At 30.9% G+C, this 26,483-nt stretch overlaps 3 protein-coding genes and 1 pseudogene across 3 annotated transcripts; all 4 read right to left on the minus strand.

Moving 5' to 3' along the window:
* Positions 1-3,708: 3,708 nt before the first annotated feature.
* LOC114378999 (ethylene-responsive transcription factor ERF027-like) lies at positions 3,709-4,230 on the minus strand. Its single transcript, XM_028337568.1, has one exon. The coding sequence runs from the start codon at positions 4,228-4,230 to the stop codon at positions 3,709-3,711; it is 522 nt and encodes a 173-aa protein (XP_028193369.1).
* A 1,832-nt stretch (positions 4,231-6,062) lies between these two features.
* Positions 6,063-17,258, minus strand: LOC114379000 (annotated as a pseudogene).
* Positions 17,259-18,095: 837 nt separating this feature from the next.
* On the minus strand, positions 18,096-19,382 carry LOC114379293 (stress-response A/B barrel domain-containing protein At5g22580-like). Its single transcript, XM_028337929.1, has 2 exons — positions 18,964-19,382; positions 18,096-18,537 (listed from the first exon to the last, which is right to left on the minus strand). The coding sequence occupies exons 1-2, from the start codon at positions 19,080-19,082 to the stop codon at positions 18,339-18,341; spliced, it is 318 nt and encodes a 105-aa protein (XP_028193730.1). The 5' UTR covers positions 19,083-19,382; the 3' UTR covers positions 18,096-18,338.
* Positions 19,383-24,143: 4,761 nt separating this feature from the next.
* On the minus strand, positions 24,144-24,917 carry LOC114379001 (dehydration-responsive element-binding protein 1B-like). The gene has a single exon (XM_028337569.1). The coding sequence runs from the start codon at positions 24,915-24,917 to the stop codon at positions 24,159-24,161; it is 759 nt and encodes a 252-aa protein (XP_028193370.1). The 3' UTR covers positions 24,144-24,158.
* Positions 24,918-26,483: the final 1,566 nt, after the last annotated feature.

The following is a 26,483-nucleotide window of genomic DNA, read 5'->3' on the forward strand; positions in this document are numbered from 1 at the left end:
CTTGATGTTTTATTTGTTCCTACATTAAACTGTAATCTTCTCTATGTTAGCAAATTAACCAAATCACATTCTTGTGTTGCCTCATTTTATCCAACCCATTGTCTTTTTTAGACTATCCATTCCAAGGAGAAGATTGGCAGTGGTAGAGAGAGTGAAGGATTGTATTATCTAGAAAATGTCTCACAATAAACCCATAAAGGAGAATTGGCTTGTCTTGCGAATAAACACATATAGATAAAAACAAAAAGGAAATATGGCTATGGCATAGACGATTGGGACATCCCTATTTTGGTTATCTAAAAAAATTGTTTCCATCGCTATTTCATAAATGCAATATTTCTGATTTTCTTTGTGAAACTTGTGTAATGGAAAAAAGCCATCATGTTGTGTTTCCTTTAAGCAACAAAAAAACTGATTTTCCTTTTTCATTAACTCACGTAGATGTTTGGGGCCTTACCCCACAATTTACGCATAATGGAAAAAAAAGGTTTATCAGTTTTGTTGATGATTGTACTCGGGTAACCTATGTGTATTTGCTTAAACATAAAAGTGATGTGTGTGATGTGTTTTATTCCTTTCATCAGATGATAGCTACACAATTTAACATATATATTAAGGTTATTAGATCAGACAATGGAAAGGAATATTTTAAGACTGAATTAATAGAGTTCACGAACTCTAATGGTATCTTGCATCAAACCACATGTCCTTATTCACCACAACAAAATGGAGTGGCTGAGAGGAATAATAGACATATATTAGAGGTGACAAGATCACTTTTGATAGATGGTAATGTCCTTTCTCATTTATGGGGTGAGGTTGTGAGCTCTGCAGTTTATTTGATTAATCGAACCCCTTCTAGTGTGCTTAACTTTAGAAGGCCTTTAGATGTGTTATCTGATCATTGTATCCTTTCTTCCATGATTTATTTACCACCTCATGTTTTTGGATGTGTTATATTTGTTCACTTACACCCACAATGGAGAGGAATATATTAAGATTGGATTAATAGAGTTCATGAACTCTAATGGTATCTTGCATCAAATCACATGTCCTTATTCACCACAACAAAATGGAGTGGTTGAGAGGAATAATAGACATATATTAGAGGTGACAAGATCACATTTGATAGATGGTAATGTCCCATCTCATTTATGGGGTGAGGTTGTGAGCTCTGCAGTTTATTTGATTAATCGAACCCCTTCTAGTGTGCTTAAATTTAGAAGGCCTCTAGATGTGTTGTCTGATCATTGTATCTTTCCTTCCATGGTTTATTTACTACCTCATGTTTTTTTGGATGTGTTATATTTGTTCACTTACACCCACATCAACGTACAAAGCTTGAAGAACGAGTTATCAAATGTGTTTTTGTTGGGTATGGATCAATTTAAAAAGGTTATTGTGCTTACCATCCACCATCAAATAAATTTTATATCTCTATGGAGATGACATTTAATGAGCATAATTTTTTTATGTTGATTCTACACTTTAGGGAGGAAATGAAAGTGAAGTGCATAATCATGATGTTAATATGTTTGATATCTCGGATATAAAATTATATTGTGAAGATAAATTATCGTGTGAGGATCATTCTGCAGGAAGTAAGCCAATCCTAAAGATGGACAATTCTTTTTTGGATAATACAGTGTCTTCTGATCCTAACCAATTGGCTCAATCTTCTCCATAGGTTCGACTTGACTCTTCAGAGGTACCTTCTGATCCTATCTCTGATAATACTAATGTAGATGAAACTGATCATGAAGTTGTTTCTCTTGATCCTACCCTTGATAATACTAATTTAGATGAAACTGATAATCAAATTGATCCTGGTCTGTGTGAGACCACTAGCACACCAAACACTGAGTCTACTATTTTCCAACATAATATTCCACCCCACTGTAATCGTGGTCAACCTCCAGTTAAATATGAACTAGACCTCCAAGTCAAAGTTAAATATCCCATTAGTGAATATGTGTCATAACACAAGTTATCCTAATCATATGCATCATTTGTATCTTAATTATCTACAATTTCTATTCCTAGTAATATATAGGAAGCTTTAGCAAATCCTAGATGGATCGAAGCAATGGTTGATGAGATGGAAACTTTAGAAAAAAATAACACTTGGGATCTTGTGTCCTTACCAAGAGGGAAGAAAACTGTGGGCTGCAAATAGGTGTTTACAATCAAACACAAAGCTGATGGAACTATTGAGAGGTATAAAGCACGACTTGTGGCTAAAGGTTACACTCAGTCTTATGGTGTAGATTACCAAGAGACATTCCCATCGATAGCCAAGCTCAACATTGTGAGAGTACTTCTGTCGCTAGCATCAAATCAAGATTGGCCTCTTTTACAATTTGATCTGATGAAAAATGTTGTTCTACATGGAGAAATTTTAGAAGAAATTTATACGGATTCCCCACCAGGCATGACAGATTAACATGGAATAAAGGTTTGCAAATTAAAGAAGGCTCCATATGGATTAAAACAATCCCCAAAAGCATGGTTTGGAAGGTTTACCAAGTCTATGAAGGCTTTTGGCTATAGAGCAAGTAGCTTTGATCACACCTTATTTTTGAAGAGAGGAAAAGGAAAAATTACAGCTTTGATTATATATGTAGATGACACGATTGTTACAAGAAATGACCAAGATGAGATTTCTAGTTTGCAACAATACCTTGCATCTGAATTTGAGATGAAACAACTTAAAAACCTCAAATATTTTTTGGGTATTGAAGTAGCTAGATCAAAATATGGTATTTTTCTATGCCAAAGAAAATATACTCTTGACTTACTATCGGAAACTGGACTGCTTGGGAATAAACCAGTTGATACACTAAACAAGATCATACCCTCTTTCAATGCTCAAATTCAGCAAGCATAGACGGAGGGAGACACCAAAGGCTAGTAGGACAACTAATTTATTTGTCCCATACGCGTCCAAATATTACTTATGCAGTGAATGTCGTTAGTCGATTTACGCATGACCCACGAAAGCTTCATATGGTTGCTGTCGAGAGGATTTTGAGATATTTGAAGTCCACTCCTGGAAAAGGAATTTTGTTCTCAAATCATGGAAACTTAAAGATAGAAGGGTATACTAATGCAAATTGGGCAGGTTCAAAAGATGATAGAAGATCTACCTCTGGATACTTTACTTTTGTAGGAGGGAATCTTGTAACTTGGAGGAGTAAAAAACAACATAAAATGAGGGATACTTTTGTAGCAAGATCTAGTGCTGAAACAGACTTCAGAGGCATGACACACTCGGTGTATGTGAACTTTTGTGGGTTAAAAATGTGCTATCAGATTTGTGCTTTAAACCAAATTAAACTATGAGTTTGTACTGTGACAATAAGTCGGTTATAGCAATTGCTCACAATCTTGTCCAACATGATAGAAAGAAACATGTAGAAATTGATAGACATTTCATCAAAAAGAAACTTGAAGTTGGAATAATTTCCTTTTCCTTTGTAAGATCTGAATTTCAGTTGGCTGATGTTCTCACCAAAGTTTAATGAGTCTCTATTCAAGTTGAAAATGTGTGATATTCATGCATCAACTTGAGTTTGAGTGTTAAGATATGTCAAATATTCTATTAGCTAATATAAATTCCACCATATGAACGTTAATTTAGCACAAACATATTTCTTCCATAGTTGTATCAAATTCCCCGTAGCTAACTAGGTTTAATTAATAAATTAATTAATCCGTCCATAAATTGAAGTCTGTGCAGTAAGCATGATCATCCCAATAATAATCCATTGATGGTAGTAGTGGGAAAATATCCAAACTCTCAGCCATTCTATCCAAGAGACCCGGCGTGTTAAACAACGCCTCCTCATCGAAGAACATGGTTGAAGACAAATCCAAATTGTTTTTCTCTGTGCCACTAGTACTGTTGATCACATCACATTTTTCACGATCCAGCAAACTATGCATGCTCTTCAAGTGCAAGGACGAGTCCAACACCGTTTCCTTTGTTGTTTCCTCTAATGATGGAACCTTCTTAGCTCTCGTAGACTTACTTTTGCGGCTAATTTTCTTGTGATGAGAATTGGAGATTGGTCTGAGACTCTCAGCGGCTTCTACTGCAGCTGCTCGAATATCTTTACGTGAAGATAATGAGTTAGCGATTGGAAGAAGGGAAACTGAGTTTGGAAAGTTTAGAATTGCTGAGGTGCCCCTAATGGCTAGGGCACCCACATCATGTGCTCTAGCTGCCATTTCAGGTGTAGGGTATGTCCCTAACCAAATCCTTGTAGTTTTCTTTGGTTCCCTAAGTTCACAAACCCACTTTCCCTTCCTTTGTCGGACACCCCTATAAATTGGGTGCCGAGTTTCCTTGAACTTTTTTCTTCCACCTTTCCTTTTGTGTGATACTAGTTGTGAAAGCGACGGTAGTTGTGAAATTAGGTTAGGGTTATTATTAGGAGCTGTGCATGGTGATGATTGGGAAATGGGAGAGGAAGATTGAATTGGAAATGAAAACGGGGATTCGATCTCAAAATTCATTGTAGAGCGTGTGTGTGATGGAGATATAATTAATAATAGAAATTGAGTAATTGAGAATGAGAATTGAAGTAGGAGTCTGTATAATTTGGCAATAGGAATATTTATAGGATAGTGCATAGAATTGATATAGTGTGGCATTAGCAAATTGGAGGCTTTTAAATAGGGAGGAGGAAAATGTGTGCATACAATGATTTGACCATCACATGCGCTGAACACAATTTACATGAGTTTTTTCTTTCTTTTTTCACACTAGATTGAATCATTGATGTACTATTGTTTTAGGATAATGATACGTAGACACTTTCAAATATCAAATATTTCATCAATATTTTTAACTTTGTTTCCATCACATCATGTTGTTTATTAAATTTATATTTGTCTCTATTTATCTTCGGGTATCATTTGATATTGGATGTTTAAATAGTTTTTGTTATTTTATGTTTGGGGAAAAGAGAATTTTTTTAGAGTATGTGTTTTTAATTTTGTTATTAAAAGAATAAAATAAGAATAGTGTATAAAAAATAATTTTCGATAAATATGATGTTCTTACGGTTTGTAAAATGATGTTTTTATTATATAAAAGGTGTATCAAATGAGGAGATGAAAATGTGAAAGTAAATATTCATCATATGTATAAAATGAATTGCTAGGATTAAGTTTTCTCATTTAATTTCTCATTAGTCTTTTTTCTTTGGGGAGAATGTTCTCATTAGTCATTAGATACACTCTTTATTTTTTTCTATTTTAGTTAAAAGAAATTACAAAGAATATCACCCCCAGCTTGTAAGCAGTCAATTAACACCCCTGACAAGTAAAAATAACGCAACACAGAACGGAAGGCACAAATTTCACGCACACAGAAAAAAAGAAAAAAAGAAGAAGAAAGAACTGAAGGCACACAAATAAGTGTATTGCGTAGCTGAAATGATATTTACACCCCTTATATGTTCCTTGTATGTTGATGTGTATCAAGTGACATATATAAAATGAATGGTTAACGATAGCTTTAATAAAATAATTTTAATTAACCATTCACGTACAGTTGTTCAACAAAGATTAAATCCCCTTACATCTCATGCTTTCATAGTTTCATTAGATACATCCCTTACGTGGATTAGCTGATAGATGAGAGTACAAGAGAAGTAAATCTCAACCATATATTTAAAATAAGTGGTTAAAAGTAAATTAATTAACATAATCTTAATTATTTATTATTTATGTATATATGATTATGCTATTGAAATAAACACTTTGTCTCTTACATTGTAATTATATACACTTCTTAATTACTCAATGAGTATCAATTAATTAATTATGTGTTTGAATGGGGGATTTAAAAATTTCTAGAAAATTTAAATACACAGCATTTTGATTGCTTTGATTTAAATTCCTTTCATTTTGTAAATATTTTGTTTGGATGAGATAATTCAATTTCTTGTATTTTAATTTTTTTGTTTGGGCAAAGTAATTCAATTTCAATGAAATTCAAATTAAACAAGAAATTATAAATTGTAAGGAACAAAAAAAAGGTAACATTATTTAATTTAATTATCGAGTATTGGAATAACGAGGATATCACCGTCGTTGATAGCAGTGCTTCCCATGGAATTAACATTCATCAAATCAGTGAAAGTAGTGAAGTACCTAACAGCAACGACAGCGAGGGTATCAACAGGGCGAACAACATAAGAGAGGTAAATCGCGGGGAGAGAGTTATCGGAGCCGTTGAAGCAGGTGCAAGGGAGAGGAACGACGAGGTTTTGGCCCACATCAGGATCGGAAATGGAGTTAGCCTCACGAAGCTGGTCGGAGGAGACGAGACCAACATAGGCAACGTCGACAATGGAGGAGGGTGTTAGAGGGGCGGGTCTTGTAGTGAGTAGCGACGGATTTGCGAATGTTCTCAATGCAGGAGCAGGAGATGGGGACTTTGAGGAAGAGCTTCGAGGGGAGAATGTGGTGCTCCATGTCGAGGTAAGAGATGTTGATGGCATTCGTGGTGAGAAGCACGATGGGGTCGATTTGGAAGAGTGAGTAGGCTCTGAGGAAATTGAAATTCTTTGATTTTTAACAGAATTTCATATTACTCATTTTTTGTTAATTAAAATCCCCTATTAAAATTTCATATATTTAATTTCTCTTTAAATTATTATCCAAACATTAAATTTAAAATGACAGATATTTAATGTCTCATTTAAAATAAATTATTATATTGAAAGTATCCATCTAAACATAGGATAAAAGATAAAATTAGAGGTGACAACGAAATGAGTCAAGGATGAGTTTGATTATCCTTATCCCTATGCATACTATCAGTAGACGGTAGAGAGTTTAGAGTTGGATTTAAAAGAAATCGGTATGATGAAAAATTAAAACTCAACCTCATTCTTGTTGGGATTAAAGAAACTCACAAAAGAACATGTGGATGCATTTTTATTAAAAAAATTAATTTACCTATATATAATTTTCAAAAGAATCACAAAGAAGTTACTAATTGTATTTTAAGTCAAATAATATATAAAAATTAATAAATAACATGAATTATAGAAATAAAAAATTAAGAACTAAATTATTTTTAATAAATTGTGTATTCTTGATTTCATTATTTTTCTGAATAGTCTTAATTTCATTGTTTAAATAATATTAATTTAAATTATTTAGTTATTATAAATTTAACTTATTAATTTATATTTATAATAAGGTTAAATTATTCATTTGGTCCCTATAATTTTATGATTCTTACATTTTTAGTTTCTATAGTTTGAAAGTGGTTTTTTAGTCCCTATAGTTTACATTTTAATTATTTTTTAGTCTCTATAGTTTAAAAATGTTCTTTTTAGTCTTTATAGTTATATTTAATTCTCTTTTAGTCCCTATAATTTGAAAGTGATATTTTTAGTTCATATAATTTATATTTTAATTACCTTTTAGTCCTTATAAAAGAGATTAAAAAATCACTTTTAAAACTATAGGGACTAAAAGAGAATTAAAATATAAACTATAAGGACTAAAAAAATCACTTTCAAACTATAAGGACCAAAAAGATAAGAATCATGAAATTATAAGGATTAAATGAGTAATTAAAATATAAACTATAAGGTAAGAATTGTGTGCGTATAAATTTTGGTCATATGTTTAAAATAGATGATTAAGGTTAAAATTATCTAAAATAATCTTAACTATGCACATATAATCATATGATAAAGATTAACTTTTCCTTCCTCTCACCAAATAATCTCTTTTTTCTCTCCTAATTACATCTTTAGCTTTTGTATCTTATGTCCCCCTAATTTGAATAACATATGATTTTAGTTTCTTGAGCAAATCAAGTTCCCTTGTTTTTAAAATTAAACAAATTTAGTTTTCTTATTATTTTCCTTTTACCTATATCTCTCAAAATCTTATGTTCTATCAAATACTTGAGAAACTATGATAGATTATATATATATATATATATATATATATATATATATATATATATATATATATATATATATATATATATATATATATATATATATATTATTTAATAGTATATATGTAGAAATATAGCAAAAAAAATGATAAAGAAAAATTGAAGAATTTGGTAAGCTGATGATATTAGAGTTAATTTGAAGGCGGGCTTGAATTTGAAATTTAAATCAAAGTTAAAATAATTTAATTGATTTAATTTGTAAAATATTTTAAATAGAAATATACGAATTTTAGAATTTTAAGTGAGAAAAGTAAACAAAAAAGACTTCATTATAATAAAAAAAAATCTTTTTCCTGGCGAATTTCTTTTAATGCATAAAAATTACTATAATTAAGATCTAAACAACCATTAACTATAATAAAAAGATTAAATGCCAAAAAAATAATAAGATATTAAAAAGTGTAATAAAACCTGTATTTTTATCTTCTTTTTTTTGTTAAGGTATTTACCCAAAATAGTACGCCATGTGCGTTGCATCATGAAAAGATAAATTATTGCGGACTTGAAATTATACGTACAATCATGAAATTCATAGTGAAGTATTCGAAAGTTCATGCATGTGCATTTATTCACGTTTTCTGAATGTTGATGAGTAGAAGACTATTTTGAATGATTTAATCATTTTTTATTTGCGTTCATACTGTTGTATTTAGTTGATTCTGAGCTAAAGCAACTTAGGTTATGTTTATTATGTACTATTTTAAGTTTTTAACTTAGTATATTCATATTTTACTTTTTTTTTGTATACATATACTACTTTATTTATTAAATACAAATACTAAAATTCTTCTAAAAATATATATATAACAATTTGACAACGAATGTTTTAAATGTTAATTTATTGATTGAATTATGCTTATAATCTTATAAAATATCTTAAATTAACTTATTCAAAATTTAATAATTTTATGAGAAGATTTTACATATTTCTTTATTTTAATAGTTGTATGTAAATTATTTAAATAGACTAAAAAAAGAAAAAATATCATTTAATTTTATTTTATCATCTTGTAATATATAACAATTTTTATGACACAAGATAAACTTATATATGGTTTATTCTGATCCTTATACTTTGTATATTATGACTAACTTTAATTCACTAAGTATAATTGATAACATTTCAAGTTCTACTTAAGATGGATCTCACACAAAACTTTGAATATGATTTTTTTTTTTTTTTTTGTACATCCATGGTGGTGGGGTTGCACATTAATGAGGATTTTGCTTTTTGCTAAGGCGCTTGATGTAGGCTTCATTGGTGTGTTTTTTTGGTTGGTATGGTGCGAGCTTCAATTCTCGGGTTGGGGGTGTGGTGGTGGTGGTGAAAAACGTAAAATACAGAGGGGTATACATGGGCATGGGATTGATGCAAACCTTTATTTGTGTGGGAAGAGGAAATTAAGATTGATTGAACCAATTTCTCTAATAAGCTCACTGAATTTATCAAAAAATAGTAAGGATGAGTGATTATAGAAGGAAGATAGCTAGCTCAAAGAATTTTATATTAAATTTGCTTTATCATCTTTTGTTGGAAACAATTGATATAGGAGATTTAGATGAGAATGCAACTATACGATATTCATGATATTGAAAATTTTATGAATATGCAAAGCACCTTCGAAAGCACGCATTGGCATTTTCGTGGCAGGTTTAATTAGAGAAGAAACCTTCTCTAGTTAATTTCTTCCAAAAGGGTACGGTGTGATCCATGGATCCCATGATATTGTGTGCACATTCTGTTTTATCCAATCTAGGAATTGTGATCACTTTTTTTTTTAATATTTTGTATATATTATTTAATATTTTGTCTACTCAAGGATGGGCGTGCAGGTGGTCTTTCCTCGCTCGGGTAAACAACACTACTTATAGCATGGTTCTATAGTTTAAGGGAAATTAACCAAATGAGATTTTTTTTTTTCTTTGTGTGTGTGTGGCATGTTGTTGTTTGGTCACTGTGGATCGTGAGGAACAATATTCTTTTTAAGGGTAGTGTTTTTGAGATGGTTGATCTTTTGGACTTTATTAAAGTGAGATCTTGATATTAGTTCAGTTCTAAGGTAGAGAAGGTTTATTTTTCTTTTGCATAATAGTGTTTGAATCTTATATTCAATATCAAAAAATCACTACTTAATGTGTATGAGCTCGAGTACATCTTGTGCTTAGTTTAAACAAATTTATTCGATCTACTTATAAAAATACTATTGATAATGATATATATATATATATATATATATATATATATATATATATATATGAACACACCAATATTCAAGATAATGAATAACATATATAATGATAATTATATAATTCACCCCGATCAATGCAAATGGATAAATTGGTTAATTTTAATTAATAATATCATTATTTTTAATTTAATTCCAAAATTATCCATAACATTAAATTGTTTACCTGATACCATAAAAAAAATTATTTAAGTGATGGTTAATTTTTAAAGACAACTTTTTTCAACTAATGAACATATTTTGTATTATAAATAACTCAATAAATATATTTGCTTTCAAGGAAAATGCATATTATTAATAGATCTCATAATTAATTAAGACTAAAAAGAAAATTTGGTAATTAAAACATTTTAAATAGTCTTTTGTTTCTTATAATTATGAAAAAAAATTATTTTTTTCTTATATATATATATATATATATATATATATATATATATATATATATATATATATATATATATATATATATATATATATATATATATAATATGTAACAAAGAAAATATCACCATAGCGCATGACTTTAATTGAAAATATAGTGAATAATACGACATAAAAAAAGTGTGTGACTTTCTTGATTTCTTTTTTAGCTAAATAATATCATCATCAACATGTATATAAATTCAATTTGAGTAGGATTTCAATACTCCCAAAGCCTACGATAATTAAGCATAAAAAAACCCTACAATAATTAAGGTCGTGATTGTTTAATAAGGGAAGTATTCAATTTTTAATAAAAATATTATATAGTTTCGAAAAGTATATCGATACTTAATTATTAATTTAGATTATTAAATTATAAATATTATTTTAATTTTTAAATAGAAACTTATAGTTATTTAGTTATTGACACGTAATTAAATAACGGTTATTTACGTTTTAAAAATACACAAATGATAGAACAAAAAAATACACAAATAAAAATTAAAATAATGTTTATATATTCAATGATTACATTTTGGTATTTTAAATTTTATAAATTAATTTAGTATTTTATTCTCCCGTAAGTGAATCCAAACCATAGACCACGTATTAATAACTGTAATTTTTTTTATTTGCGTTGATTAACGAATGATAAAAATATCCGTAATTTTATATTATTTTTTACAGATTTTTTTATTAATCTGCTTACATATAAATAAAAATATTAAATAGTTTTTAAAGCTTCTACGACAGTAAAAATATTTATTCTTTTAATATTTTCAGAAATTTTTTATAGAGAAATATAGCATTTCTCTAAAATTATTTTAAATTTTTATGCTAGTTGGTAATTCCTGAGTCGTTAAGTGTTGAAGGGGTTTGTTATATGCTGACTTTGGAGGGTATGTGTATGTTTTTTCTGTCTTTGTGATGTGATTGTGATTGTGCTTGTGCATACTGTGAAGTTGATTGGAACGTACTTAAAAGCAGTGTTTCTATACTTCTATATCACATATTCCATCAATTTCTATCTTTTTAACCAATATTCTTACACTATTGATTAAATAACTAAAAAAATATTTATTATATAAATTATAAAAAAGTGTAAAAAAGTATACATAATATAATTAAGAAATTATACATAATATAATTTTTTATTTGCTAACAAAAATATTTTTGTTTTCTTAATCAATATACTTAAGAAATAAGACACTAGTTAGGTATCACCAAACTTTTCGCTTTCGCATATGAATGGTTACAGCTGCAGAAAGAAATAAAAGTCGATGGATGAGAATTGAACCTCCCACAACCACAAGAACTATCAAAAGTACGTGAGAGAAACAGCTGCTAATTAACCTTACTTTTATCATTCATGACAGTCATTTTTAATTTATATAAAAATGTATTTTATAAGACAAATATTCAAGATTATAAAAAATATATATAATTACTTTTAATAGATAATTTAGATTCAGGAAGAAAACATTATAAATTTATCGAAAATAAATTGATTTAAAGTCACAATTCTTATATTTAATTGTGTAAAAATTTAGAACTTTAAGTTAAAATTTTAAGATGTTTTATTTATATTTATACCTAGGCAAATTTAAGGATAGATATACATGGGACAGGGTCATGTTTCAATGAAAAAAATTTGATTCACATGCAAAGAAAAGATGGTGGGGGCGGGGGTTGGGTCAGGGATGACACTGGTGAAAATAATTACATTAGAGGAGTAATGATAAGTGTCGGTAATAAAGATAACAATAGTAATAATAGTATTAATAATGGTGATAGTAAAATTTAGTATTAATTATAGTAGTAATAATAATAGTGATAGCTAGAATTGACAGGGATGATAGTAAAAAGCTAACAACAATAAAAATAAGAAAAAGTAATTAGACAAAGAGTGAAAAAAAAAATTTACCCCACAATGAGATCTGTCGTGATTTTGGTGAGTTTTTGGGACCTAATTCACCTAAACTTTATAATTATTAAAAAAATAAGAAAAAATAAAATTGTGAGGTTGGCTTAGATTTTCTTTTTGTTTCAATTTTTTGAAAATTAAATAAATTTTATGACAAAAATAAAAAAAAATTAGGAAAATAATACAGTAGAATACAAAATTCAGATCGTTTAGAGTTGAATTTAACTTTTTTTTATTTATATAAAAGTATTATATAAGTTATTTAAGGTTTTTACTATCTTTTAAACTCATTTAAATAAGTTGAGAAAATTTATTGTTTCTCTTTTTTATTCGTTTAAATAATATATTTTTATTTATATTAATAAATTATTAATTCGAGTAATTTTAGATTTAATTTTTTTAAGTAAAATTTTAAATTTAAATCTTTAGAGGGAAAAAAAAGTATTTGGACACATTGATTGATATCATGGTAAAAAAGAAATATATATCTTTATTTATATCCCTTCTCTCTCATTACGTTTGTGGGTGTAAATTTATAAATTGGGGTCTAACATGCAAATGGGAAATAGTTTTTCAACTTCAACCCAACTTGACATTATTCCCTAGGGCAATGATTATCCGATGTAATAATTGGTACGGTGGCAACTGACATAGTTAGGAAGTGAGTATTTTTGAAATTATTCATATCAAAGTCACGTTCATGAACCTAAACTACTTTTATCTAATAATGTCTGCGTTGAATACATGAAATCCGGAGATGTGGTGACCCATATCATACTCCGGAGTATGTGAACGCCACTAAACTATTTTCAATTCAAAGGTTTTATTAATCACTTTAACTCAACTGGCGTGGGATAACATCAGATTATTGTTTTAATTAGTTTAATCACATCAAATTTAACTTCTAAATATATAAGTCTGTTATATGTTCAGACCAAGATTTTTATCATTTATCATCGTACTACTTAATTTCAATATAATTGTCTCTAATAAAAAAATCTCAAATAAAATTATCTTTCATAGAAAGATATTTATGATCTATATAAAAATGTCTTTAATTCTTATGAATTAAACATTAAATTTTATTAGTATGGCATAAGCATCTTACACATTTATTTTATAGGCTGAAAAGACATTTTTTTTCTTGTTTAAATAACTGAAAAAATAATGAATAATTAATAATGTCTTTTCAGTTTTGAAAGTGGCGGCTAGCGAGCCTGAGTGTGCTAATTAAAACGATGGGTACAGCACACAAATGAATCCGTTGAAACGTTGGTGTAGGATATGGTATTTTCTTTTCCTCATCTCAAACTCAACTAATATATTAATCATCATGAACTATATATGTAATTGGCATGAAACTCTACCTCATTGGGTTGCAGTTTACTGGCATTATCAAGAACTGTGTGGCTGTGAGCATCAAGGGAAAGTAAATACTCTGATGAAATTAATTAATTAGCTGATAATTATGTATTTGTTTTAATATTTGATTAGTTTTAGATATTAACTGAGTTTATCAAGTCTTTAGGAGATTGTTGTCGTTGTACTTATTTCCCCTAATTTGTGCCTTTGTAGTTTCTTTAGAGTTTTGATGTATCTTACTTATTTATTGATTGATTATTGAATAAAATGAGTTAATTTTTTTCTCATCACGTAGTAACATACTCATCTTCACTGCATCTCATGCTCATGCACGTGGGTGGTGAAAATGGGAATAGAAGTGTTAAAATATTAATTTTAATAAAGAGAACACAAAAGATGCTGACGATTTGATGAAAGCTACTTTAAGAAAGAGAATACATAGAATGCTAACTATATATGAATGTACCAATTGGTGAGTGGTGAGTGGTGAGTGGAGAGATTCAAACCCAAAGCAATTAACAAGTTTATGACGATTTGATGAAAGTCTATGTCTATTTGCTAACAACGCGATTAAGCAATTAACAAGTTTTTTTTTTTTTACGTCGCTACTAACACGTTTATAGAGTGGTGAGTGGAGAGATTCAAACCCAAAGCAATTAAACACGGTCTTAGTTTCCAAAATTTCAAGGCAGCATAACTTCGTGATGATATAATTAATTTTTTTGACAAAAATATAATTAATTTTATGGTAAACTTTGTGAAGTCAAGCAAATTATAAATTTACTCACATTTTATTAAAACACCACCAAGCAAGTTGGAGACCCAGCAAAGAGTGCGTGTAACATAAAAAAGGAGAATTGAATGATTATTTATCTGATAATGTTACTATTTTTAGAAAAAAAATTAGTTCTGCGGTAAACTTTGTGAACTCAAGCAAATCAGAAACACAACATGTCATTCACAAAATTTATACACACGTTATTGAAACGCCACCAAGCAAGTTAGAGACTCAGCATGGAGTGCATAGAGCGTAAGCGTATACTAAAGAATGTTAATGAGGATTTGCAAAAATAAATAAATAATTATCATAGTGGTAAGAAATCAAATAAACATAATGGGAATAGAAAGAGATAAAATAAAAGTGGAGAGTACACTTAGTAATTAAATATGCAGGATTGAAATGTGGGGAAAAAAAGATGAATAACGAGATATTTATAATACAATATTAATTAAACTAACTAATAAGACAACGATAAAAAAAAAATCACATTGAAGATTAAAATAAACAATAGAAACAATAAAGAAATAAATAAAATAAAGAGTTATCCATTAATATTTATGATTATTTTATTTTTTTATTATTTTTTGTAAAGTCAATGGGTTGACTTTGACTTTTCAACACTGACGAAGTGCTGACATGACGGGTCTAGTCATCATCCTAAGTGGTAGGGTGCATATACAAGGAAACAGGATGTAACCATAAGTAATTTTATTTCACTTCACAAGGAAATAGGCTAGGCCCATAATGAAAGTTGGTGCATGTGTTAAAAAATGGGGTGTAAATAATGTTTTCTATTTTATTTCAGATTTTGTAAAATTGGGCTAGGCCCAAAACGAAAAAAGGGTGCATGTGTTGAAAAATGAGGTGTTGATTTGTTGGGTTGGGTTGGAACCGTATTAGGACAACCTGACCCAACCCGTGATATGCAACAGGGTTGGAAACCCTAATTGCCTCACCCAAGAAATGGCCCGGTCAAGGAGGAACCACCACGGAGGGTGGCGTGCCGCCCCTAGCACCACTAGTGCAGGGCCCAACAATACGACACTCTTATAGGGGCGGTGGCGGTGGCACAGAGATTTCAAGGTGGTGCAAACAAAAAAAGAAAGAAAAAACGAAGGTGAAAAGGGCTCTTAATGCCATTAGGGAAGGGCCAAACGGAGAATGGTGATGGCGGCGCTCCTACACTACCACAAGATAACAATAAATGGTGGCGGCGGTGTGGACAAAGGCATCGTGGCCTCATCGAAGTTGGCAAAAGAAAAAAAACAAAAACGCATCAAAGAAGAAGCATTTGAACAACCAAACAAAATAAAGGAATAAGAAAATAACAAAATAAATCTATGTAGGCCTTGCCAACGGCCAAGGTAGATCACCATGGAGGTTGGCGCGATGATAGGAAAAAAAAAGAAGGAATGAAAAGAACGAGAAAAGAAGAAGAGGAAAAGGGAGAGCAAAGGGAAAAAAGAAAATAACAAGAAAAGGAGACAGGGAAAGGAATGAGGGATACCTGGAGACCCTTCTCCATTCTCTGACGATGGTACCAAGTGTCGCCCTTCTGTTGGTCAATGCTTTGTCCTTGAGATTCGTACTGCTCTGTGCATTAATTGAAAAAAACATTAATATTACATCAATGGTAATTAGGCATGTTAAGCCCCAACATAATTGTATTCTGAAGTCATTTTTGCACTCATGTGATTTATTTTATTATTCTTTCCTTTTAAATTCAATTCCTTTCTTTCTTCTTATTTCTATTATACTTCATTTTTCTTGCTTGCAAATTGGGTATTCATCAATGCAAGTACAAAAAAAGTCTTTGTTGACTCGACACTCGATCTTCCATTTTAATCTTTATTACTTGTGATAAAATTGGTACACTTGCCAATTAGTTAACAACCACCTAAACCTTAATGATAAAAAAAATTCAATTCCCAATGTACATGCACCTTATCTTTTGGTTTGAAATTCTACATTCTCCCCCTCAAGCCAAAAGAGAAAATTCCTTCAATCAATTTGAGAGTGAACAAACTCCCCTTCCAACAAAAGTCTCTCCCAACACTTTGCAACATTAGAAAATTTCACTTTCTTCTTCACTTTGCTATCATGATTCCTCTTCAAGGCTTGTCCGTACAAATAGCAAAGGTTATCTTTATTTTTTTGTCCTCGCAACACCAAGTGTCTCCCCTTGTACACCTTGAATCCCCACTTTGAACCAACATATTTGTACCCTCGTGATGTCTTCTCCCCCATCTCGAACCTTTGTGTGCTCTCATTCATAGCTCTGATACCACTTTTTGGTAATCAACACTTCCACAAACAAAATTACCCACACCCACAAGGATCGTGAAACACACACAAAGATTACACTGTAGGAAAAATAATAACAAACACAAGAATTTAACGTGATTTGACACCTCTTGCCTATGTCCACGGAATCGTCTTAAAAATTATTTGACTATCACAAAAATGATTACAAGATTGTAACACACCCTAAATAGTGTATCACTCTACAAATCCGAGTACCTCACTCATGGTTACAAGAAATGATAACACTCACACACAAAAATATTTTTCTCTCAACAAAGTGACTTTGTTTCATAATCTCTCTTGTCACACATTCTCTCTACATGTGTGTTGTTTCTTCACTAAATCTCTTCTCTATTCATAGTGAAGATTACCACCAATTATAATAAATAAGTTAAATTCTCTCGGAAGTTGAAATAAAAATAACCTCCAATGAATTCATTCAACTAAAGTTCATCTAGTAAAATACAATTTTTACTTTGTATTTAAACCACCTAAACTTTAGTGATAAAAAAAATTAATTTCCAATATACATACACTTTATCTTTTGACTTGAAATTCTAAGATATATAACATACAATACTTCAGTTCAATTATCAAATTCTGAGTCATGTGGGTTTTTTTTTTTTTAATCTGTGACGATAATGACACTAGATAGCAAGGAATAAAGTTGGATATCGAGAATCTTCTGCTTCGAAATCAAGTTCCAAGTTGGCCCCATGTTAATAGTTAGAAAAAGGTTATATTGCTTTTGCGGAAATCTGTGAGCTTTTTGTGATTTTCCATGTCTTTTTGACATGGAATACAACTTGAAACCATAATTCATTAAGTATTGTTTATAATCAAGCCATGCATGTTCCGCACCATTGATTCTCATTCTCTGCCATGGAAAAGGTGCTTTTTCTATTTAGGCTTTTTTGGACAAGGCTCGTGATGCTATTCTCTCAAAGTTAATGATGACCAAAAAGGGGAAGGTGCGTTTGTTTATTTAGGATCTGGCTTATTTAGAAGAATTTCAAAGTGAGTAATGAAAATTTCTCAGTATTATGCTCACACATTCATCACTCCTTTAAAGCCAATAAAAATAGCTAAATGGTGATTCACAATACCAAATACTAACTCCTAGAAGTATCCATCAATTAGAAGGCAAAAAGAGTTCTTCATTATAACTCATAATCCATACTACGAATTCAAATTGCACGAGTGGTAGTAACAACTCATAACAAAACTAAAGATACCGGACACAGGCACAAACATACACTAAACAAATTTAAAGAGGGAATCTTTATTGCTTGAATATCTTTAGGATCATGCTGGGGCCTTCACAAGAGTAGATGGGAAATCCAGTAGCACAATATTCTCAATAGCTGCCGAAAACTTTGTCGAGAACTCGACATGATTTGGGTGGCTCTGAAATGCAACAAAGTCTTCTTTCTTGTTGAATGTCATCAAGAATGCATGAGTGAAACCTTGTCTCAACACATCTAGGCTTTCAATGTCTTGTCCCCTGTTCAACACAAATGCAAGCATATCATAAGACACTGTTGATAAAGTACATGAAATTATCCATATTAAAGGCAAAGACAATAAATTAAAACTCCATGTGATACCCCAAAAAAGATTGAAAAGTTATAACATCTTTAACTACTTATGCTTATTTCTGTTAATTTAACTATCCTAAAGAACTGTCAGTGGTGTGGTATGGTTAGCAGATAATGATATTCTTTAGGTGTGCAATCAGAGGTTCGATTTCTAAGTCATCTAGAAGAACATTTATTAGAAATAGTTAAACCTTAAATAAATATCTGTACTTCGAGTGATTAGTCTCTGCCTTCTGGTTAAGAATACACTGAGTTCAACAAACAAAAAAAGTCCCCCCAAAACATTTATATTCTTCTCCAGAAACTACAAGGTATCGAAACAGAAAACATACCATTCAAAGGACTTGACAGCACCAATCTCCGTGACCAACTTTTCCATCCCTTTTGTGAGCTCGTCAACGGCCACACCTTCCTTGAACTTAACAATTACAAAGTGCTTGAATTCCCCCATAGCTAGCCAGCTTACCCGTGAGCCAAAGCTTGTTACTACCAGCCTAATATATATATTCACAAAATATGCGCATCAAACCTACTGGTCTTGATCTTCTGTTCATTGTCAGAACCCCATGACACTCCTTGCATTGCTGCCTAAATTAATCAATTAACAAAAGGTAGTAGTAGGAGACAGCATCCACGGCTGAATCTAAGGAAAGGAACTAATACTTTCACCTTTAGACCCACCAATATTGTGCAACTTCTTTCCATCCCATAGTGAAAATTGTCTCGTGCCATTGTCGTGTGGCACATGAATGGGGTCATTGGTGTCACCATCCATAGACAAGTTTGAGTGATAATTGGCCTCATTTTGAATCACGAAGCATTATGATTATACATATGGAACAACTTTTCTTGCTTCAGTAGCTTTTTTTGTGCTATGCGCAGAAAAGCAGTGATAGATGCTGGACTTTTCTCCATATCCTTGCCATGTGCACCGCCTACGTAAATTATTGAGCTTGGATGGACATATGCCGCTATTACTGATCGTTAAGAAATTCTTACGAGGATTGTCTCTTCTTTATATACTCTAAATTAGTTTTATCTTTAATTGATGTGAGATTTGAATTTTTTCTGATCCATCCTCTCCTACCCAACAATCTTAGATTCTTAGAATATAAATTTAGGCCTAACTTAACCCAAAAAAATTTAAGGGATGAGGATTATCCTTATTTATATACTCTAACTTGATTTTATCTTTAACTACTGTGGAACTTGGATTTTTTTCAATAGACAGTGGTTTAAGATTTCATTATATTCACATCCGTGGAAACAATCAATGGAAAGAATTCGTGTTCGATTATCATCTTATATAAAATTTTCTTGAATCAACAACAACCCTATATTATGAGTGAGGTTAGTATATGATAAACACCTGTAATATTTTACTCATAATAAAAAAAAGTTTAACTTGTTTTAAGAAAGTAATAGATTGTTTTAGAAGTTTTATACACATTTTTTAACAAATAAACAATTATTGAGAAAACAATACAAATATCAGTATGAGAGAGACAACACAATTGGAGAAGCCTGCTGCTGAACTAGCACAATATCGGTATGCAAGTTAAAATATTTATCATGTATAATGTATAAGTTGAAATTACTATGATTCAAAAGTGAATATTCAAATTTCTAACGAAGGTAGACTTTAAATCTTCCAAATAATTTTGTTAAAAATAATTCTAAGCTTTTTTCTGTTTTATTTTTATATTTTTTAAATTTATCATTTTTTTATTTGTACAAATCAAACACAATATCGAAAGAGTTTACAAAGCCTTGCTCAAATGAGCTAGACCCTCTTCACCCATTCTTCCTTTTTTGCCTTCCTACATTATCCTTGATATTTTTATGTTTTTCATTTTATTTGGAAAACTATATACCACAAAGTTAAAATTAACTCGGCTTTGTGTTGTGCCTTGGCGTTCCTTCCAACCCTCTATCCTCTTGATCCAAAGTTCAGGCCCAAATTATATAGAAAGTCCAAACCTAGTAAACCTCAACAGCTGGACCAAAATAAAAGGCAATTGTTATATCCCTTCTCCTAATTGTTTAGTGCATTTCCCTCTTCATATTTTTTTTTCTCCATATTTCCCTTTTCTTATAGGAAAATTGAAACATATTTCCCTTCCTCCCCCACCTCAACCTCCCCGATAACTCTCACTACCACCACCATGCACACGCCAATGCCCACTGTTATGGTTTTTTTTTTTTTTTTTTTGCAGGTGTCTGATTATGTTTGCGAATTTGACTGGCCGGAGTCTGGAGATGCATGTCGATTTTGGGCTTTGTTTGTGTTAGTTTTCTTTTGAATTAGATTTGTGTTGTACGTTTAAGATTATGTGTGAGTTTGAAATAATCATGGATGATAAATCCCGCGTTGGATCTGTGTTGGATCTATGTTTGAACCTCGGGGAAGCCATGGTGACGCATTGGACTTTCAAGTCAGCATGTTGATTTTCAATATATCCCGCGGCAACTTGGAGGAAAAACAAGAAAGGGAAGGGGGAAAGGAAAACGGGAACGAGAGAGATAAAAATATAAGGAAAAAAGAGGAATCAAGACCTTATTCTGGAAGGTGGCTCATGAAGCTCTGATGACAAATGCAGAACGGAAAAGACGACACATGTCTTAGTATTATAGCCTATGCCCTAGATGCAGTGCTATGGAAGAGACTTGTCTTCATGTCGTGACTAATGTTTGGAATCAGATAATTCGTAACATGCTTGAAGGAAATCATGTGGCTGATACTAATGACCAAACATGGAGGAGATATGGTCAACTCTATTCTAAGTTATAATTATTGTCCTTCTTTTTTAGTTAATCTAGTGCTGGTTGAGATGCAACCAAATAACGTTTTGTAATTTGCAGTTGCCACCCTTAGTCACCAAAAAAAAAATTAAAAATAGAAGAGTGCATTTACTTATAATTTAATTCAAAGTATAAATGATCTTTTAATTTTTTATTGGTTAATATGAAATAAATAAATAGATGTTTGAAAAATAATACAAGTAACATTTTTTCTTCAAAAATCATCATTTAAAAATAAAAATATTTATTTCAATCTCTAAAGTTATAATCTTCCATTACTTTCGCTCTGATTAGTTAATTTCAAATAATAAAATAAATATTTAGATACACGGATGAAGGTGCAACTTCAACATTACCAATTGAGTACGTGTTTGATTTGAAGAATTACAATTGAAATTATTGTAACACATTTAATGAAGATCTAATAAATAAATAAAAAATAAAAATCATGATCTTTGAGTAAAGTATTTTTGTTTAAAAAAGTAATTTTTCATCTTATTTTTAAACATACTCTCATTCTACTACCTCAAATGTCAACCACAAGTATCCATTCCACGCAAGACAAACGCCACGTCACCACCAATTCATGCATGATTCTAAGACCTAATCGTTGAGTAGTCACCGTGGCTTACAAAAGAAGAAATACGTACAGTACTAGAAAATGCAAGATTAACTAACTACCTGGCTCACACATTTGCATTTGAAGTTATGTTGCTTAAGTTTAGTTAGGAGGAGAGATAAATAGGAAGAGAGATAAAAAAAAAAAAGTAAAAATAAATTTTAAGAAAATAATGCAAGTAAATTTTATTATTTTTAAATTTATTTATCATCTTTATCATTACTATCAAACCAACAACACTCATTTTTATCCTCTCAAAATTGTTTCCAACGTTGGAAACAAACACAAAGTGAATGCCTTTCGGTTTTTGCATTGCTTTGGCATGTTTTTCTCATTATGCAGTTACTGTCAAGGTCAATTAGTAAATTTGTGAAGAACTACATAATGAATAAAAAAATTGTCAAAGAACAGTGTTATTAATCAATGGATCAGTATCCGCCTATCCGGTTCAACAAAGGGTCCAATCATCTAACCTAATTCATAAGGGGAATTTTGAACTATGCACACTGTGGTTATTAAGCTAACTGAATAACAAAATATAGGGTTGATCTTTTTTTTTTTTTTGCTGAATCGATATAGGGTTGATCTTTAATATATATGAATATAAACAAAAACTCAAATGCTTAATAATAAAGAGGCCAATATATTTAGAGAGAGATCAATATCTTCGAAATAAAATAACAAGGAAAAGATAAATATATATCATGAAAACAAAATCAAAAAAGAATACCTGAGATCGATGTTGCCCATCTTAATTAACATGTAATTCTAGCCCTTGATATGCTCCCCCAAAGCCCTAAGTCATAGGTTATGATCCAACTATGGCCTGACTCTCCAAGCTTCCTAGAAGAGAGTAGGGGGACCCTTGGTGATGGTGGTCCACATATTAGTCGCTGTAGTGCTAAGTGTTTTATATGATGAAAATCCTACCGGCCAGAGCTAGGTGCCACCCAGGAACCTATGGGCTACGTTGACTTCTCCCTACAAAATGTCTTCTTTCTAGGTAAGTACCACATACAACTCCCAAAGCTCCTGGAAATAAAATTATTGCGTACATATTTAGATTAAAGTTTCTAAATTTAAAGTTTTAATTTAAGTTAATTTACAGAGTATAAAAATGCTACTTAACTCATATTTTTATAAAACTAAGTTTTCATGCAAAAGCTTTATGTGCAAATGTATTTTTGAGAGTAATCAAACGTGTCTTCAAAATAAGTTTATTTTTTAAACTGAATTTGCTCCAACAAGCCAACATAGCCATGTGTTTATGGTCTTCACCAATTTGTGTGTAATAAATTTCATAATCAAGTTTTTCCATTATTTACAGTACAGCAAAGAGTTAATGACGTTGAACTAAATATCATATGGAGGGAGGTTAGTTGAAATTATGATAATCCTACACTATGTAATAGAAAAGCGGGAGAAGTGGTTATAGAAAAAAGAAACGAGAAGTGGGAGCACTTGAAGCATCAATCAAGTTGACCGTAACGTTTATTAGTTGATTCCCCATTGGAGCGTGTTTTAGCTTAAGATCGATCGATATACCAAAATATATACTTAGAAGTATATTTAAATTGTAATAAATAATATGTGCATTCACAGAGTTTTATTCAATCACAAATCAAAATATGCAATAGGTTTATTCATTTTATAATAATAACTTTAAAAACTATACTAAATATAATTTCTAATCAGTTACCAGTTTCATCCCTATTAAACTCTTTAAATTATTGGTCATTGATATAAATTTTATTTTTATTAGTAAGCAGTAAATTCAGATGATAAAAACTTTACAACAAACTCATGTACAATAACCAACTGAGCAAGACTTTTTACCTATCATTGTGATTGATTATAAAATATGAAACAAAACTAGTAATTTTTCACTTTTATATAATGGAAAAATTCAGAGTACTATAGTTTTGATGTTTTTCCATCAGGCTTATTGCACTTCCTTTTACATATTTAAAAACAGGTTTTCTATTATTTTTCTCTCTATTCTTGTACACTTCACAAACAGTGTCAGTGTTGAAAACAAAAATTCCTCAACTTATAATTTAACCTACGATTAAACAACTAAGTCTCCGATTAACGAGTTTAATAGTATTAATCTGTCCAGAGAGTGAGATCTGTTTCACAGTCAACCTGGTCCCAATCAAATGCTCTCTTCATAGACGGTGGAGTAATGAGAAGACCCTCTGCCATACTATCTAACAAAAGTGGCATATTATAGAACGCCTCTTCATCAAAAAACACTGATTTGGCCTCATCAACGTTATTCTCAGTCTTAACAAAATCATCAACCAAACAAGGCTTAGTCTTGACCCGGGAATTAGATGGTGAAGAACTAGATAATGTTACGGAGGAATAAGAAGGGCAAAAAATCGTTGAAACTTTTGAAGCAGCAACTCTTACATCAGCAGCAGAAGATGACTTTGCAACCGGAAGAAGAGAAACCGAATCAGGGAAATTGAACAGTGCAGAGGTGCCCTTAAGTGCTAGGACAGCCACGTCATGTGCCCTAGCTGCCATTTCTGGCGTAGGGTATGTCCCGAGCCATATCCTTGACTTCTTGTTCGGTTCACGAACTTCACACACCCACCTGTTACCGTTCCTCTGCCGAACCCCTCTGTACACCGGGTGACGCGTCTCCCGAAACTTCTTTCTCCCCGCTTTCCTCTTGTGAGAGATCAACACTCCTGCCTTCCAAGTTTCGGCATGCAGTGATGAATGGTCCGGTGAAAAATTCGGATTGCATGCAAATGCCAATGAGAGCTGGCTTTGAGAAGAAGTGGATGATGATGATGAAGAGGAATAATTATAATAAGGAGATTCACTCTCTACTTTGTTCATTTTAACATCCATGGCTATAGTGATGAAAAATAAAATTGCTTATGTGTAATGGAGATGTGGATGTTATCATGTTGGGAGTGATATATATAGAAGAGTAGTTCAAGTTCAAGTTTCCTAAACCAAATATGAATGGTGAAAAGAGAAAAGAAAGCATGAATTTAATATATTATACGATAATACGACGATATTTGGGGAGAGCGAGATTGAGTCGGAGAAGGAACACGTGACACACATTTTCGGAATCAAATTTAGTCACCGAGATTGATGACAAAATTTAGAAATTAATAGAGAATACATAATTATTTATTAATCGGGCAAATCACCTTCAATAATGTTAAGTCTAAAATTTGTAGTGCTTGAGAGGAAAGGAATATTAGTGGCAATTTATCTGTCACTCACCCTTAAAGATTTTCTTTATGATTAAAAATCATCTATTTTCACATATTTTGTTTTTCATGAAAAAGAATTATTAAATAAGAAGTAAAATTTATTAAAATGAATTATTTTTAACAAATTCTAGCTATGAATGCATGTTATTATCATAGAACGTTTATTAAGAGACTCAGATCCGACATGGATATAGTGTAATTAAGGACAGCATGACTTGTTGTTACTTGATAGTAACTAATTAAATATTAAAAAGATAAATAAGAAAAGGAACGTACGTTTGCATCGATGGTGCGTGGAGATAAAGATGGAAGAAACCGGACAAAATAAACATCCGGAAACGCTGAAGATAGAACCATCTCGGGAATCCTTCAAGATCATCGTGGAATGGTTCTCACTACAAATGGAAAAAAAATATAAAACATGTGGCAAATTGAAAACGTCACATTAAATTGATGGTGGAATGGTTGACCTGAAAACATTTTTTGCTTTTTATATAAGCTAGGTTGACCTAAGAAACAAAATATAAAGTAACATATACTCCACATAGCATGAGGATTGATGTTGAGGAAAGGATTAAATGGGGTTTGATTCGAATACGACAAGTAGGGTCGGGTCGCATTGCATGTCCATTGTCCAGAAATGTAGCATCCAAGTTTGTTTTGACTAATTACGCCAAATATTTGATCAGGACTACTCGCCTATGAGTTTAAATTGCCATGGTGTGATGAACTCCAAATAATAATTAAGATTTTGTCAAACACACCCTGTGTATACCAATTCAACAATGACTTAGTAACTAAATATCAAGTGGTATTTTAATAAATATATTTAAAAGTTTTACATGCATGGTACTTGATAGAGAGATAAAACTAGGACTATTGTAATTAATCTAAAACTAAAGAAAGAAGCTAAAAGAAAAGGAAATTAATGCTGTTCAAAGACTAACATATATTGTTTTGTCATTCTAAATTAGCATTTTTTTTCTTTTTTTAAAATTTTTCTTATTTTAATCCTTATAAATTATGTTTATTTTAAATTTTGTCCTTATTATTAGTCTTTATTGTAAAAAAGATGATATGACAAACAAACTAATAGATATCATCATGACACATTAGTAATCAGAGTCATATCATCATTAACTTAGAAGAAAAAAAAATTAAAATAAACATAATTTATATAGATTAAAAC

Source organism: Glycine soja, chromosome 12 (assembly GCF_004193775.1).
Source record: "Glycine soja cultivar W05 chromosome 12, ASM419377v2, whole genome shotgun sequence".
NCBI lineage: Eukaryota > Viridiplantae > Streptophyta > Magnoliopsida > Fabales > Fabaceae > Glycine > Glycine soja.